Here is an 18,086-nt window from a genome sequence, read left to right on the forward strand (position 1 = left end):
TGGCCCTTGGTGCTACCCTCAACCAAGGGGGGCACCCCATTGCCTTCTTCTCCAGGACCCTCCACAGCTCCGAACTAGGGCACTTCGCCATTGAAAAGAAGACCCAGGCGATTGTGGAAGTTGTTCGCCACTGGCGCCACTACCTGGCCGGCAGGAGATTCACTATCCTCACAGACCAGCGGGCCGTGACATTCATGTTTAACACTACCCACAAGAGCAAGATCAAGAACGACAAGATCCTGCGCTGGAGAGTCGAGTTGGCATGATGACAGGTTGCAGGCATTGCATGAGTCCCTCTGCCATCCGGGCGTCACCCAGTTGTACCATTTCGTTAAGTCCCGAAATCTGCCGTACACCATCAGGGACGTCAGGGACATGACTGAGGCCTGTCAGGTCTGTACGGAGTGTAAAGCCTGCTTCTTCCGCATCCCCCCAAGCCCACGTTGTAAAGGCTACTCGGCCTTTTGAGCATCTCGGCATGAACTTCAAAGGGCCCCTGCTTTCCACGAATCGAAACGTCTACTTCCTCACTGTAGTGGACGAGTACTCATGCTTCCCTTTTGCCATCCCTTGTCCAGACACTTCCACGGCCACCGTCATCAGGGCCTTGGGGCAGATTTTCACCATGTTTGGCTACCCTGCCTTCATCCACAGCAACTGGGGGTCTAGTTTCATGAGCGATGAGCTGCGCCAGTACCTGACGGCGAGGGGCATCGCGACCAGTCGCATGACAAGCTATAACCTGAGAGTCAACAGGCAAGTGGAACGCTAGAATGGGGTGGTCTGGAAGGCAGTCCTCTCAGGTCAAAAGGGTGGGCCGTTGAGTCCTGGCAGGACGCTCCATGCCATTTGGTCACTGCTGGGAACGGCTACCAATGAGACCCCCCACGAACGTCGGTTCTCATTCCCCAGGAGGTCGGCGACTGGAATGTCACTCCCAGCATGGCTCACGTCCCTGGGACCGGTGCTTCTGTGTAAGCACGTACGGACACACAAGGCCGAAGCCCTGGTAGAGCAGGTTTTCCTCTTTCATGCAAACCATAACTACGCTTACGTTAGGTTTGGCAGTGGCAGGGAGGACACCATCTCAACCAGGGACCTGGCACCAGCAGGAGCACCCACAACAGCACGCCACCCTCCAACCCACGACGACGCTGACCAGGCAAACATCCCTGTCTCCTGGCAGTTATGAGGCACGCAGGGCCTCCTTGACCACCAGGGGCCCGCTTCAGCCTTAGGAGACGAACCCACCCCCCACCCATCCAATACGACCCACATAAGTTGAGCCTGGCTCCTCTGGCCACCCCTCTGCACGGCATCACATCAGCCACACACACCCCTGCCGCCAGCCCCCCACCAGTTCCCCTCTGAGCAGTGACCAGGAGCCAGTCCTATGACGGTCACAGAGACCCTGGCAGCCGCTGAATCATCTCAACTTGTAAATATTGTATGTACATAGTGGGTGTGATTCCTTGTTACTGCCCCCCCCCCCAGGACAATTTTAAAGAAGGGGGTGAATGTGGTGGTACACCACCGGCCTAGTGCAGGGGGCAACCTCTGTAACTGCAGGAGTGTAAGGGGACAGGACAACACCTGGCCGTGTGTCAATCAGTTGGCCTGAATGGATCAACCTCACCCGGTCGGGTGTCAATTACCCTTTGGGATATAAGCCTGCGCCGGCCTCCTGAGGCCTCACTCAGAGTTGCTGCAGCTACAGCCAGGCTGGCTCTGTGGAAGTCATTGTGGATTAAAGCCTGTTGTACAGTCTTTACCTTGTGTGTGTATGATTCTGGCTAAGAGCACACCACACCCGAGAGGAGTCATGTGATGGAGTAGTGGCCGGTCGGAAAAACCAGCCCTCTCCAGGAAAATAGGAAAAAAGTTAGGAAAAAGCAAAGCATAACAAAAATAAAAAATATAAGATAAAGAGACAGAGAAGAGAAAGAAGATGGCTCCTAAGAAGGAGAAAGTAAAAGCAACTGGAAAAAAAGTAGAAAAGTCGCTGGAGAAGATAGAAGGCCTTACCTGCATGAAGGAACAGGACGCTGTGGTGGCGAGGAGTGCCCACCCTGGAGGTCAGGACCTGCCCTGCAGAGTCGTGACCCACCAGCTGGTGCACTACAAAAATGGCTCTCGGAGACAAACAAAAGTGCGCAATCAAAGGAGAAAGACGATACCAGCTGAAGGGGGGCTCAGCAGAGGAGCGGGCTGTCACAGAGCAAACAGCTGAGAGATGTCCGACATTAGGGCACTCAGCTGGAGGACGAGGAAGCCAGCAGAAGAGGGAGCAATGAAACATACGTGGAAGACACACAAAGGGATGACCGACAAGAAGATCAATGTCAGGAAGCACAACAGATGAGCAGCCCAGGAGGGGAGGACCAGCAAGGGGAGGTCCAGCAAGAAGGGGCACAGCAAGAAGGGGCCCAGCAATAAGAGGCCCGACAAAGAGAAGCAGCTCATCAGGAAAAAACAGAAGAGACACAAACACAAAGAAGACACAAACACAGATACAGACATAGAAGAAGAGAAAGAAGAAGACCAAGATCTTCACAGAGAAATAAAAGGTAAAACTTATGAACAGAATATAGATAAAGTCTTTTTTGAAGAACAAATTAGATCATTAAAAGAATGGTCATCATTTGAGTTTAATGCAAAGAACAGAAGATAAAATGTAAAGGTTGGAACTGGTAATGACAGAAATAGGGAAAAGAGTAGAGAATGTGGAAGAGTGGGAAACGGCTGTAGAAATGGAAGTAAATGACTTAAGAGAAAAACTGGAAGAAAGTGACAAAAAAAATTAAAGAGACACAAGAGTTGTTATCTCAGAAAATTGATATGTTGGAAAATTATAGTAGGCAAAACAACATAAAAATAGTGGGCCTGAAGGAGGGTGAAGAAGGCACAAATATGAAGGAATTTATAAAAGGATGGATCTTGAAGGTCCTGGAAATGACAGAAATGCAGGAAGAAATGGAAATAGAAAGGGCACACAGAGCATTAGCTCCGAAACCACAGGCACATCAAAAACCAAGATCCATCTGAGTAAAATTTTTGAGATACACGACAAGAGAAATAAACCATTGGAATACAAGGGTCAAAAAATAATTTTTTTTTACCCAGACATAAGTTTTGAACTCTTAAAGAGGAGGAAGGAGTTTAATACAGCAAAATCAATTTTATGGAAAAAAGGCTACAAATTCATATTAAAACATCCAGCCATACTTAAAATATTTATACCCAGGGAGCAAAACAGACTGTTCTCAGATCCAGAGAAAGCGCAAGAATTTGCAGAACGTTTGTAGGAAAGGAGAAGAGATGAAGAGATGTAACAAGAATGAAGAACGGCAATAAAGTATATATAAAGATGTAAAAACAATGTATATGTAAAGAACTAAGGGAAAAGAGAAGGGAATGGAAGGGAAGGAAGGGAGTAAGGGGAAAAAAGAGATAGAGCTTTGTTATACATTTTTAAAAAAGTGTTTTCTGGAGAGGGCTGGGTAGAGGGGGAATAACCATCACTGCAAAATCAGTTGACGTTGCAAACAAGATCGCAATCAAAATGAAAAGGGGAGTTGTGGTTGCCCGGCAAGGGATATGGGGCAACTCAGAGAGCGGGGGAACTTTTGGGGTTAAGGTATTAGTGGATGTGGGAACTGTGGAAATACTTTGTTTTAAATGTGTTGTCGTACATTAAGTGTAATAAGAGAAAACTAAGAGATGAAAATAGGGAAAAGGGGGATGGAGGTGGCAAAGAGGTAGAAGCAAGAGATAAGATGGCCATGTTGAACTATATGACTATAAACATTAATGGAATACGTAACCAAATTAAAAGGAAGAGGCTACTAAATTTATTGAAGAAGGAAAAATAGATATAGCATTTGTGCAGGTAATGCATCTAACTGAAGTGGAACATAACAAATTAAAGAGAGACTGGGTAGGACATGTAATGGCAGCATCCTATAATTCAAAAGCTAGAGGTGTAGCCATACTAGTTAACAAAAATGTACCAATCAAAGTAGAGGAGGAAATAATAGATCCAGCAGGGAGGTATGCAATGATAAAGTGTCAGATATACTCAGAATTTTGGAATTTGCTCAATATATATGCACTTAACGAGGAGGATCAAAAGTTTATGCAGGATTTTCTTTTGAAGATTGCAGACACACAAGGAAATATATTGATAGGAGGGGATTTTGACCTTAATTTGGACCCAATGTTGGATAAAACTGGACAAAAGACAAGTAAAAAGAATAAAGTAGCCAGATTTATGGTTAAATCAATGCAGGAAATGAAACTTATGGATATATGGAGGAGGCAACACCCAAGAGTGAAGGAATTTTCATATTATTCAAGTAGGCACAAAACTTACTCAAGGATTGATATGTTTTTGTTGTCAGCCCATATTCAAGGAAGAGTCAGGAAAACTGAGTATAAACCTAGAATACTATCAGATCATTCACCCCTATTATTAGCAATAGAACTGGAGGACATATAGATGGAGGTTAAACTCCATGCTACTTAAAAAACAGGAATTTAGGGAGTTTATTGAATGCCAAATTAAAACATATTTTGAAATAAACATAGGATCAGTGAAAGACAAATTCATATTATGGAACGCAATGAAAGCTTCATTAGAGGGCAGATAATAAGTTATGTGACTAAGATGAAAAAGGATTACAATTGGGAAATAGAGCAGTTGGAAAGGGAGATAGTAAGTACAGAAAATTGGCGGACAAAAAAATTAAATACGAAACATTACAAACATACAAGGTGGAGAAGAACATAATGAGAACAAAAGTATTACCTGGCAACTTAAAACAGAACAAGCTAAAAGAACGATACTGGCATCAAGGAAAAAGGACAGACAAGTTACATATAATCCAACAGAGATTAATGAAAATTTTAAGGAACTTTAAGAACAATTGTATCAAACTGAGAATGAGGGGAAAGATGACAAAATAGAGGAAATTGAATTGCCGAAATTGCAAGAAGAGGAACAAAACAAACTAATAAAATCATTTGAAATAGATGAAATACAGGATATATTTAAAAAAAAGCTGTCAAACAATAAAAATCCAGGAGAGGATGGATTTCAAATAGAATTCTATAAAACATTTAAAGAGCTATTGATTCCTCCTCTCCTGGAAGTAATGAACCAGATAGAAGAAATACAAAACTTGCCAGATTCATGTAAAACAGCAATAATTACAGTAATACCAAAGACGGGGAAGGATCCATTAACACCAGCATCATATAGACCAATATCTGTACTTAACTCAGTCTATAAGATAATAGCGAAATTATTAGCAAACAGATTTGCCAATTGTGTACCTAAAATAGTAAAACAAGATCAAACTGGATTTATTAAGAAAAGACGAACAGCAGACAATGTCTGCAAATTTATTAATCTAATCCACGCAGTTCAAGGAAATAAGAAACCAACAGTGGCTGTTGCTCAGGATGCAGAAAAAGCCTTTGACAGAATAGAGTGGAATTACTTATTTAAAGTATTAAAGAAGTTCAATCTACCAGAAAATATATAAATTGGATTAAAGCATTGTATAATGGACCATTGGCAAAGGTAACAGTAAATGGATATGTATCGAGTCACTTTAAATTAAGTAGGTCAACTAGACAGGGATGTCCACTATCCCCATCATTGTTCGCCTTAGCAATAGAACCTTTGGCAGAACTGATAGGAATAGAAAATAAAATAAAAAGGATTAAAAATAAAGGATAAGGAGTATAAAATTAGCTTATTTGCAGATGACATCATAGTATACCTAAGAGAACCATAGGAATCAGTAAAAGAATTACATAAGAAATTGAAGGAATATGGAGAAATATCGAGGTACAAGATCAACGCAAATAAAAGTGAAGTGATGCCAATTATACAGAATTTAAAAAAGAATCACCATTTAAATGGCAAGCACAAGCAATCCGATACCTAGGGATCAGGTTAGATAATAACTTAAGTCACTTGTACAAACTAAATTATCAGCCACTAATAAAGAAATTGCAGGAAGACTTAGAACATTGGAGAGAATTACCGCTAACATTGATAGGGAGGGTAAACTGCATTAAAATGAATGTGTTCCCAAGGATACAATACTTATTTCAAATGTTATCAATTCCTTTAAACAGAAAAATTCTTTAAGCAACTAAAGAGAATAATAAGGAAATTCTTGTGGAAAGGGAGGAATCCAAGGGTTGCGTTAGATAAATTAGCAGAGAGGTATAATCAAGATGGTTTGCAGTTACCAAATTTTAGAAATTATTATAGAGCCACACAATTAAGGAATTTATCAGATTTTTTTCCAGACAAGGGAAAAACTAGACTGGACTAAGATAGAACTAGATAAAATAGGGGAAAAGGTACCGGAACATATACTTTATAAGTGGGATAAAAAGCTGGTGCAATATAAAAACTCACCAGTACTGCATCATTTACTTAATACATGGAAGAAGATCCACTTAGAAAAGAAGAAAAAATGAATGATCAAATACCAAAATTACTCTTGACGCAAAATCTGCTAATCCCTTTCACAATAGACAAACTTTCCTTTAGAGAATGGGGGAGAAAAGGAATCAAAAGAATAAAAAATTGTTTTTTGGGAAACAATTTATTAACATTTGAACAGTTAAAGAACAAATATGGAATAACTCATGGTACAATGTTTGCATATCATCAATTGAAAGCTTATTTGAAGGATAAATTGGGAAACAGCTTGAGATTACCTGAAGGAAGCAGCTTTGAATACGTGATTACAGACATAATGATAATTAAAAGGTTTAAAACCAACATGTACATTAAGCTGCAAGATAAAGAAAATAAAATAAACTATAAACCTAAGCAGAAGTAGGAAAAGGATCTAAACATAAAGATAAAAAATGAAGTATGGGAAAAGTTATGTTCTGGAACAATGAAGAATACAATAAACACAAGGTTATGCATGATACAGTATAATTGGTTACACAGGGTATACATCACTCCTCAAAAATTAAAAAAATGGGACTCAACATTATCAGATAGATGTTTTCGCTGTAAGAAGGAAATGGGAACAACATTACATGCAACTTGGACATGTACGAAAGTAAATATGTTTTGGGAAGAATTAAATCAAATACTAAATAAAATTATAAAAAATAACATACCAAAAAAAACAGAGATATTTCTTTTAAGTAACATAATTAGGCCTCAAATTGCATAAAGTGCAAAAAAAAAATTCATTATGATAGCCTTAGCGATAGCAAAAAAATGTATAATGTCAACTTGGAAAATGGAAGAGAGCATGAGAATACAGCAATGGTACATGGAAATGAATAAATGTATTCCATTGGAAAAAATAACATAATTAAAAAAATAAAGTCACAATGTTTGAACAAATTTGGGAACCATGCATGGAAAATATCAGAGAGAGCATGCCTACGACCTCCATCCCCTAAAATGAGAATGAAAATGAGAAGAAGACAAAATTCAGTGTGACGCATTTTTCTTGTTTATTTTCCTTTGTGTGAAAATATTGTTTTATGGTTTTATTGTATTGTATATGTTGACTATTTATGGGTGGGTAGAGGGGAGGGAGGGAAGGGGGTGGGAAAGGGAGAAAAGACCACTGTGTAAATTTAATGAGAAACATTTCTACATATTTTGGTTGATATGGTTCATAGTGTGAAAAATATAAAAAAAATATTTAAAAAAACATTATGGTGCCCTGAAATGGGGGAACTATGTATAAAAGTGCTGCAATTTCTACATGGTCAAACCAAAATGTACACAAATAACCTTGAATAAAATCTGTAAAGTGCACTTTATAATCACATGTGAATTATTTGATTACAAATTTAAAATTGTGGAGCACGGGCAAATAAAGGAAAAAGTGTCTTTGTCCCAAACATTATGGAGGGCATTGTATATTAGAAATGTTTACACAAAGTAAATGCAAGACCCTAGCTGATTGTTTACTGTTCATCAGCTTTGCAAATGGTGACTGTGTGAAGAAAAATCTGAGTTTTTCATTCCTCAGGAGAGTAAATTGCTGATTTAGATCTCAGAATCTGGATCGAGGATCGACATTTGATGAGCTAATCATGAGTCCACTATCTCGGTGAGGCTGTGGAAAGAGGCTGACGGACTGTGGGGTTCCTCTGATAGATAATTGGCCAATTCAGATTAAGGTAAGCGGACACCTTTCTCATAAAAGATTGTGAAGGAGGTTCCAGAGATTTCTGGGAACGGTCTCGTGTGAGTGACAGACTCCTCTCGTGTGTAATTGAGAATTTTTTAAAAATCAGGAATTGAGTTGTGGAATGAATGGCTGAGAGACATACATTAAAATAACATGTGATGTGAGATGAGATGAAGAGAATAAATGAAGAATAAGAGAAGGAAAAAGCTTTAGAAAATTAAGTGAATCAGGAGTTGAACACCACCACTAGTCCCCAGAGGATCAGTGCCTGCCACACCATGTGCTGTAGGCCACCACTCATAGGCTGTGCCTGGCACTGAAAGAGCCTTAGGAAAGAGGTGAATCATAGGATGTGTAGATACTGTGAATGAGGAGACGTCATCCCTAGAAACATCTGCCACTCAACTAAACATGAAGAAAAGATAAGTAAAAAGGAGAAAATGAAGAAAAAGGAGAGAAATAGAGAAGAAAAGGCCTCACTGAATCTGTTGTAGGTTTGGGCTGGTGAAATTAGAAGCATGTCAACCAATTACAGGCTTGAACTGAACAAAGGACTGGTAAACTCTGCTGAGCACATGAGACATGTTACAAGCATCTGCAGATCCTCTGCAGAGGTGATTGACCTCCCACAGGCTTGTGTAACAAATAGAGAGAAATGGCTAAAGGAAAGTCTGAGTCCTTTGAGAGTAAACTGCTGATTTAGATCTTGTTGTTCATTCCTTCTTAATGCTTAAACAACTTTATTTTCAATCTGCTTGAACCAACAATGCACTCAATTTCTGTCATAGTCTACTTTTTGTTCCCACTCCAACCTCACGGATTGCCTACTGGAAATGTTCTTTATTATACACACATAACACATCTTCCCATTCAAAAAAATGAGAAAAAAACACAAATACTAGGTCTACGTATCTTCATTCCATGGCCAGTCTCCTTCCACTCAGCAGGTTTCAATCAGTCTCTGATGTGGTTTAGCAGTCCTTTTTGGTCTGGTAGGTGTTTCCACCAGTGTATTGCTTGCATTTGCTGCGCTAATATTTGTGACTTTCTGTGAACTCTGAACAACATGTTCCTTTTCTACATGTGCAGGCCCCTTTTGTCTACTGACAAGTGACGGGTCTCGACTATGGGTTGGAGCTTGTGGTGGTAAATTCACGCGGTTCCTTCTCAGAGGTGTCCCTGCCTCTGTCCGGATCTGGTAGAGATGTGGATCCATTTCCTCTTGCACATATCCTTGCATGGACCATGTGCCAGACTTGTGATCTCAGATTCACACTTGATCTCCAGGCTTCAGGACTGGTTGGCTTTCTGCAGTTTTATCATGATATGGTTTCTGTTTTACTTTCTCTTCCACTTTAGCCTGTTTGACCTTGTGTGCTCCTTTGGGTGTCAACAGATTCTCATGCATCAGAATGTATCAACCTATCAGCATTTGGGCAGGAGAAAGGCCATTCTGAAATGGCACACTCTTTGAATCATTAGACTTCTGTGGAAATCCTCTCATCCATCATGCCCTTTCTTCATGAGACTCTTCACCACCTTGACAGAATTCTGTGCTAGGCTGTTAAACTTTGGGTGATGTGGGCTTGAAGTTGTATGTCCAAACCCCCAAGTATTGGCACTCAAATTTACTGCTCGAAAATTGTGAACCATTGTTTGATTCTACTTCACAAGGAACTTCATGCCTCACAAACACATTTTTCATGAAAGTGATAATTGGTTTGCTGGATGTTGACTGCAGTGTCGTTACCTCTGGGTAATTGGAAACTTAGTTTGTTACTACTATACAACTCTTCCCATTACAGTCAAACAAATCTACTCCAACTTTGAAGTACTGCCTGTCTGGTACAGGGCATGGTGTAAGTGGTTCTGCTGGCTGGTTTAGTCTATATGTAAGGCATATTTCACATGAAGCAGTGATCTGGCCTATGTCTTGGTTCATTCTTGGCCAACATATCACCTCTCAAGTTCTATGTTTCCATTTTTCCTCACCAAAATATTTTTGATGCAACTTCTGGAGCATTTCCTTGCAATAGCAATACTGGAATCACAAACATGTACCCTTTGAAGTCCATATCTTTCACAATTGACAGTTCATCTCTGCTTGCCCTGTAGTGGTACACCACCGGCCTACTGCAGGGGGCAACCTCTGTACCTGCAGGAGTGTAAGGGGACAGGACAACACCTGGCTGGCTGTCAATCAGTCAGCCTGAATGGATCAAGCCCCACCCGGTTGAATGTCAATCACCTTCCGGGATATAAGCCTGCGCCGGCCTCCCAAGGCCTCACTCAGAGTTGCTGCAGCCACAGCCAGGCTGGCTCTGTGGAAGTCTTTGTGGATTAAAGCCTGTTGTACAGTCTTTATCTTTGTATGTGTCTGATTCTGGCTAACAGTGTACCACATGCCCAATAATTCCGAATACCCATTGGACGGTCATTCTTAGCTGCTGGCCAACCTTTCTGTATTATATCTTTGAGCACTTTCATTGTTTCATCTCTCTCTGTTGCTTTCCTGATCTGCTCTATTCTATCCTGGGATACTGAAAATGAGGTGACAGTCAGCCAATATCGCCTGTATCTCTGCATTAACCTCTTGGTCGCCCTTTTCAACTGCTCGAGATGTATTTTCCTGGCGTTTTAGATAATTTTCATGTAGTATTTCTGCAGCCGTATCAACATGCGCTGTACTCTCATGGGACAGTCATTCAGTGGCTTGGACATAACTGAGACCAATGGTTTATGGTCTGTCTCCACTTCAAGAACTTGTCCATAAATGTAATCCTGGAACCTTTCACACACACAAGTGCTGGCAAAAAGCTCTCTCCATCTGTGCATAGTTGGCTTCTGCACTTGTTAAAGCCTTTGATGTATAGGCCACTGGTTGCATTGTGTCCTCATGCTGCTGCAGTGGTACTGCTCCAAGGCCAGGTCGGGATGCATCAGACGAGATCCTGGTGCATCTATCTAGGTCATAAAATTTTAGTACAGGCTCTTCTGTTGGGACTTTTTTGAGAGCCTGGAAACCCCATTCTTACTTGTGCGACCAGATCCACTAATGTTTCTGCTCAAGTAGTGATCTAAGTGGTGTTGACACTGTCGACAGACAAAGGATGAATTTAGCCAAGTAAGTCACCATTCCCAAGAAACGTCTCACCTCCTCTTTGTTTTGGGGCCTCACAAAATTCTCAAAGGCTGTTGTCTTTCATGGATCAGGCTTCAATCTCTGTTCAGATATGACATCTCCTATGAAGGTCAGTGTCTTTACACCAAACTCACACTTCCCTATTTAATTTCAAATTGACATTCCATGTCATGTCAAGCACTTGCCTTAATCATTTGACAAGTTCATTCTTGGTGAACTCCACACAATTATATCATCCATCATGGTTTCAACTCCAGGTATACTTTCAAAGATCATGTGGTCGGTTTTATGGTAGACTTCTGGTGCAAACAAGATCCCATATGGTGGCTGAAGAAAGTGGTGTCTTCCTTGTGGAGTACTGAAAGTGCATAGTCTCAAACTTGCCTCATTGAGCTTCATCTGCCAAAACTCCGGAGATGCGTTGAGCTTGCTAAACCACTTGGCACCTGCAAACTGGGACATAATTTCCTCCTGTGTCAGCAATTTAAAATGCTCTCTCTTGATGGCTTTGTTGAGAGCTCTTGGGTCCAAACATATACACAATGCTCCACTTTCCTTTTGCACAATGACAGTGAGTTGACCCAGTCTGAAGGTTGTTCAATTTTCTAGGGGACTTTCATCTGTTCCATGCCAGTTCTTGTTTAAGTTTGTCTCTAAGTGAAAATGAAACTTTCCTACATGCATGGACAACAGGAGCCACTGTCTCATCTATGTGGATCTTGTGTACGCCAAGTAAACATCCAAGCCACTCAAAGACATCTGCGTACTCTTCCATGAGTGTTGTGTGCTCACCTTCAGTCTGTGAAGCCACTATGAAAACTCATTTCACCAAGTTGAGTTGAGTTTTTCACATGTAAGCAGACCTAATATTGGCTGTACTCTCTTTTCTACAATTAGTAGCTGTGATGTTAGATGCTGCCCTTTGGGTTTTACTGGAACATTCTCTCCAGTTTACCCTGTCACTTTTAATTTCACTGGATAAATCTTGCTATTTACGGTGAAGGTCTTGTAATCTTCCAAAGATAACAGATTCACCTGGGCTCTGGTGCGAGCGTAAATGGAATCACTGTCTCATTCAGTCACTGGAACGATCCATTCTGTTTCACCAGCATGATCAGTCTGTAATGAATCCATGAAAGATTCCTCCATTTCTTCATCCACTCTGTGCACCTTTCTCTTGGTAGCCCTGCTTTGTAGCACCTCCTCACCTGCTGCATTTGCTGTTGAGCCTACCTCTTTACTTAGCTGTAGCTTTAGGAAACGCCTTGTGCTTTGCTTCTCTGTTTCCATCACGTGCACTGTGGTGTCTGTCCTGTGCAGCTCCTTAGCTTGTGCTCATGTGGTCTCTGCTGCCCTACACATACTCACAGCATTTTCCAGTGTCAATTCTTTTTCACACAAGTCTTTCTCTAAGCCCATTATCTGGGATTCCGCAAACTATTCTGTCTCTAATGAGTGAGCTTTTCAAATCTCACTTACTCAGTGTGTGTGAAGCTCGGCTGATCTGGTCAAAGCTAATACCTTGTTTCTGGTTACAGGAGAAAAACTTGAATCTCTGAAATGTGACATTTTTACCTGGAACAAAATACTCCTCAAATTTTGTCATCAGAGTGTTCAACAGAAAAGCTCTTTCATAAATTTGAAAACTATCTTAGATGCCCAAGGAATTTTCAACCATCATATGTAGAAATATAGACACTTTCTGTTTCCCCCCCTCCCCCAAAATTGGTATCTCCTGCTCTACCAGCCTCTAAGTAAGTGCCAATCACTGTTAGAAGCGTATCCAATTATCAGTTAGATTGCCAGTAAACTGCATCAGTGTGGGAGGACTTCACTTATCCAAGATGGGAACTATTGTCTTTTCTTACTTACTCATCCCACTTTTGACACCATGTTATGTTGGGTCCTTGAAGAAGAACAACCTTGAGTGGTTTTAACGCTTAAACAACTATTTCTCGAGCTGCTTGAACCACCTTGTCTTGACTTCTGTCGTGGTCAACTTTTTGTTCCCGCACCAACCACGTGCATTCCCTACTGGGAAATGTAGTTCTTTATTATACACTTATAACACAAATCTCACCCCAGAATCTCGATGGAGGATTTACACCCATCCTCCACAACTGTTAACTTTATTTGCTGTGCTGTTATTTTAAGGTATGTTAGACATATATGAAACAATGCATGATTTGCAATTTTCTGCTTTGTAACAAAATGTATTGTTAATGTTCATGCCAAACTTTGCTTAAAGGTAGAAATAAACTGAGTGTGATAGTTTAGAATATCACTGACATTTTAGCTATGATTACAAAAGTAAAGCAATTTGCAATTACTATTTCCAACATATTGTACACAAATAATTGTCCATACATTATATGCATTTAAATAATTCAAAAAGCAACAGGCAACATTCAGAGTGAATTAGTGCAATAGCATTGAAGATGTGATTAAAGTATCTAACCCTTTCAAATTGCACTCTGCTGTAATTTACGGGTTAATCTGGAATTGCTACAAAATATAAACATATCTCAAATAATTTAGCTATTGTTATGGAAGAAGGGCAAATGATTTATAAGTGAATTTAGAAGTGACATTACAAAAAGCCAAGGTTATGAATTGGTGTTCCTCCAAATTTTATACAATCTTTCATCTAATAAAATGCCTTTCAGTTACCTCCTCTTCACCATTCATGATGCTTGAAACCTAATGGCTAAAAGCAAAGTGGGCTCAGTGATTCTCTACTGTTTGTGAATCCTGCCATTTCTGTCATAATTTTTGAAAGGCTTATCAAATTTCTCTTTTCATCCACTTTTTCGGTCACCTGCTCTGGTTCTTTCACAAATGTTTTCCTTTTTATCCTCCAAGTAAACTTCCCAACACAATAGTGACTATTCTTGAAAAATATTTAATTGACTCAAAAATGTTTAGATCATCAAGAGGTACAGCATAAATGGAAGTCTTTCCTTTGTTGACTACATTAAAAATATAACATTTAATGTAAGAACTTCTATTGTAGTGAAAATTTGTTTTGTAAAATAACAAACAATGATAGAAAAATGTGAGAAACAGCTGATTGTCAAATTTCTGAAGAAAATTTCAACAAAGGTAGTTTCAGACAAAATGTTCCTTTTGACTGAGAGCACAGTTAATTACAAAATTATTTCCCTTTTTTATTCTTAAATCTATAACCCTCTAAAATATTGTTAATTCTCTGCGATATATTTTAATTACACTTTAGAAAAGCAGACAGCAAATCCATATCAATTAGTCGATCTTTTATTTTGGTTTAATGCCTGAAGAAAACTGAGGTCCTCCATCAGCCAGCTCCCCACCATGACTACCAGCCCCCACACATCTCCATCGGGCACACAAAATTCAAAACGGTCAACCAGTTTACCTATCTTGGCTGCACCATTTCATCGGATGCAAGGATCAACAACAAGATAGACAACAGACTCGCCAAGGCAAATAGCGCCTTTGGAAGACTACACAAAAGAGTCTGGAAAAACAACCAACTGAAAAACCTCACAAATATTAGCATATACAGAGCCGTTGTCATACCCACCCTCCTGTTCGGCTCCGAATCATGGGTCCTCTACCGGCATCACCTACGGCTCCTAGAACGCTTCCACCAGCGTTGTCTCCGCTCCATCCTCAACATTTATTGGAGCGACTTCATCTCCAACATTGAAGTACTCAAGATGGCAGAGGCCGACAGCATCGAATCCACTTTGCTGAAGATCAAACTGCGCTGGGTAGGTCATGTCTCCAGAATGGAGGACCATCGCCTTCCCAAGATCGTGTTATATGGCGAGCTCTCCACTGGCCACCGAGACAGAGGTGCACCAAAGAAGAGGTACAAGGACTGCCTAAAGAAATCTCTTGGTGCCTGCCACATTGACCACCGCCAGTGGGCTGATATCGCCTCAAACCGTGCATCTTGGCGCCTCACAGTTCAGCGGGTGGCATCCTCCTTTGAAGAAGACCGCAGAGCCCACCTCACTGACAAAAGACAAAGGAGGAAAAACCCAACACCCAACCCCAACCAACCAATTTTCCCTTGCAACCGCTGCAACCGTGTCTGCCTGTCCTGCATCGGACTTGTCAGCCACAAACGAGCCTGCAGCTGACGTGGAGATTACCCCTCCATAAATCTTCGTCCGCGAAGCCAAGCCAAAGAATGCCCCTTTTCCATTAGAAAAGTTACAATTTTTTTCTCCTATTTTTCTAAATGATTCTTGCACTTGATAACATTGAGATGATTTAACCATCAAATGAAAAGATGTATGTGGACAGATGCAAGTGAAGAGTCTGCATGAGGCGGGAATGACCAGAAATGGATATGCAGTAATACGTGTTAAGAAATCTACATCTTACCCCAGCATCTGACACAAACTGGTCCACAAATTGCCATTTTAAAGGCTCTTCAGAAGAACTAAGGAAAAAAAAAACAAATGACATTTTAGAGATCATGTCCTTTGCTGCTTTCCTTACTGCTTTCCTGGCATGATTCACAATAATCATGTCATCTAGTCAGTGCTTGAAGGACAAGTCATTTGTACCTTGATTTAAGATATGATTTGTACCCTGATTTGTTCCTTTGTCAATATCAACAAGTGAAAAAGCACAACTTACTTGATACAATGCTAATCAATCACAGAGCAATGGAAAAATAAATAAAAAGAATCAAACTTCTAACAATCAGAACTGATCTAGTCAGAAATCATTTTAGCTTCAGGCTACATTCAGCACTACTGGTAATCAAATACTGATTGCTACCTTGAAAATAACCTTCAGTAAATACATTATGCCATATAGTCGAGTCTTGAAACCTTCAAAAATATGGGGGTCAACCAAATATACTTTTGAGACCTTAAATTCAACTGATAAAACTGCTTGGCGTACAAGTTGTCCCATGAAAAACCAAAAAAAAAGAAACAACAACAAATTTTCATGCTACCAGTATATTAGAACAAAATTTTTATTGAAAAAAAAAATTTAGAATCCTTCAAAATCACTAACATTGTCTGAAGCAAAGATCGTGGCAAACACATTCATAGCCTCACTGTTTAAACAGCCATATGGGTCTCAGACTGTATGTGATGAGGCCGCTTCAACTTCACCGTCAATGTCCCACAATAAATCATCTTCCGTACCATCAATTGCACAAGAGATACGGCACTTTTAAAGCAATTTTATTAGTCTCCACTTTCACTTTATCCCATGCTTTGAGCACAAAGTCACACAGCACGTCAAGTGATGCAGCACACATTCCCCCACCTTTTATGAATGATTCTTCTGCACTCGTCATCCATGTATTCCATTCTTTACACACATGGTCTTTAAATGGCTTGTTCAAGCAGACATCAAGAGGTTGCAATAGACATCAAACCACCCGAGATGATCACCATGTAAGTATTATTTAGTGCTGATCTACTTTTAGTCTTCTCAATTGAGTGGCTACAAAACATATCCCAGACCAGCAAACTCTATTACTTGCACAAACTGCCTGGCCACCTGTTCCACACATTGTCTATCCATAGTTTTACACCATTTTCATCCATCCATTTTTTTTTCATGAAAATGTACAAAAATACCTGGTGGGAATTTTACTTTAGGTTAAAGTTTCCACCTGGGTCTTAACTTCATCCTGTCAACCATGCTCGATAACACCACGGTAAACCTGATCCTTTCATGGCCTGTACTTCTGGTTTGTACAGTTTTCACACCTATACATTCAGCTCCAAGAAAAGTGCAGAGAACAAAACAAAGGACTCTACATCACCTTTGTTGACCTCACCAAAGCCTTCGACACCGTGAGCAGGAAAGGGCTTTGGCAAATACTAGAGAGCATCGGATGTCCCCCAAAGTTCCTCAACATGATTATCCAACTGCACGAAAACCAACAAGGTCGGGTCAGATACAGCAATGAGCTCTCTGAACCCTTCTCCATTAACAATGGCGTGAAGCAAGGCTGTGTTCTCGCACCAACCCTCTTTTCAATCTTCTTCAGCATGATGCTGAACCAAGCCATGAAAGATCCCAACAATGAAGACGCTGTTTACATCTGGTACCGCACGGATGGCAGTCTCTTCAATCTGAGGTGCCTGCAAGCTCACACCAAGACACAAGAGAAACTTGTCCGTGAACTACTCTTTGCAGACGATGCCGCTTTAGTTGCCCATTCAGAGCCAGCTCTTCAGCGCTTGACGTCCTGCTTTGCGGAAACTGCCAAAATGTTTGGCCTGGAAGTCAGCCTGAAGAAAACTGAGGTCCTCCATCAACCAGCTCCCCACCATGATTACCAGCCCCCCCACATCTCCATCGGGCACACAAAACTCAAAACGGTCAACCAGTTTACCTATCTCGGCTGCACCATTTCATCAGATGCAAGGATCGAAAATGAGATAGACAACAGACTCGCCAAGGCAAATAGCGCCTTTGGAAGACTACACAAAAGAGTCTGGAAAAACAACCAACTGAAAAACCTCACAAGGATAAGTGTATACAGAACCGTTGTCATACCCACACTCCTGTTCAGCTCCGAATCATGGGTCCTCTACCGGCACCACCTACGGCTCCTAGAACGCTTCCACCAGCGTTGTCTCCGCTCCATCCTCAACATCCATTGGAGCGCTTACATCCCTAACGTCGAAGTACTCGAGATGGCAGAGGTCGACAGCATCGAGTCCACGCTGCTGAAGATCCAGCTGCGCTGGATGGGACACGTCTCCAGAATGGAGGACCATCGCCTT

General features: G+C 40.9%; 1 protein-coding gene across 10 annotated transcripts in view; it reads right to left on the bottom strand.

Moving 5' to 3' along the window:
• ush1c (Usher syndrome 1C) overlaps positions 1 to 18,086 on the bottom strand; it is a 171,668-nt gene that overhangs the window by 89,680 nt on the left and 63,902 nt on the right. For all 10 annotated transcript variants that reach the window (XM_069898454.1, XM_069898463.1, XM_069898445.1 and 7 more), the window contains one exon: positions 15,709 to 15,766. In XM_069898454.1, the coding sequence (XP_069754555.1) occupies positions 15,709 to 15,766 (58 nt within the window). The remainder of the gene's footprint in view (positions 1 to 15,708; positions 15,767 to 18,086) is intronic.

Source organism: Narcine bancroftii, chromosome 1, assembly GCF_036971445.1.
Source record: "Narcine bancroftii isolate sNarBan1 chromosome 1, sNarBan1.hap1, whole genome shotgun sequence".
In the NCBI taxonomy this organism is placed as follows: Eukaryota; Metazoa; Chordata; class Chondrichthyes; order Torpediniformes; family Narcinidae; genus Narcine; species Narcine bancroftii.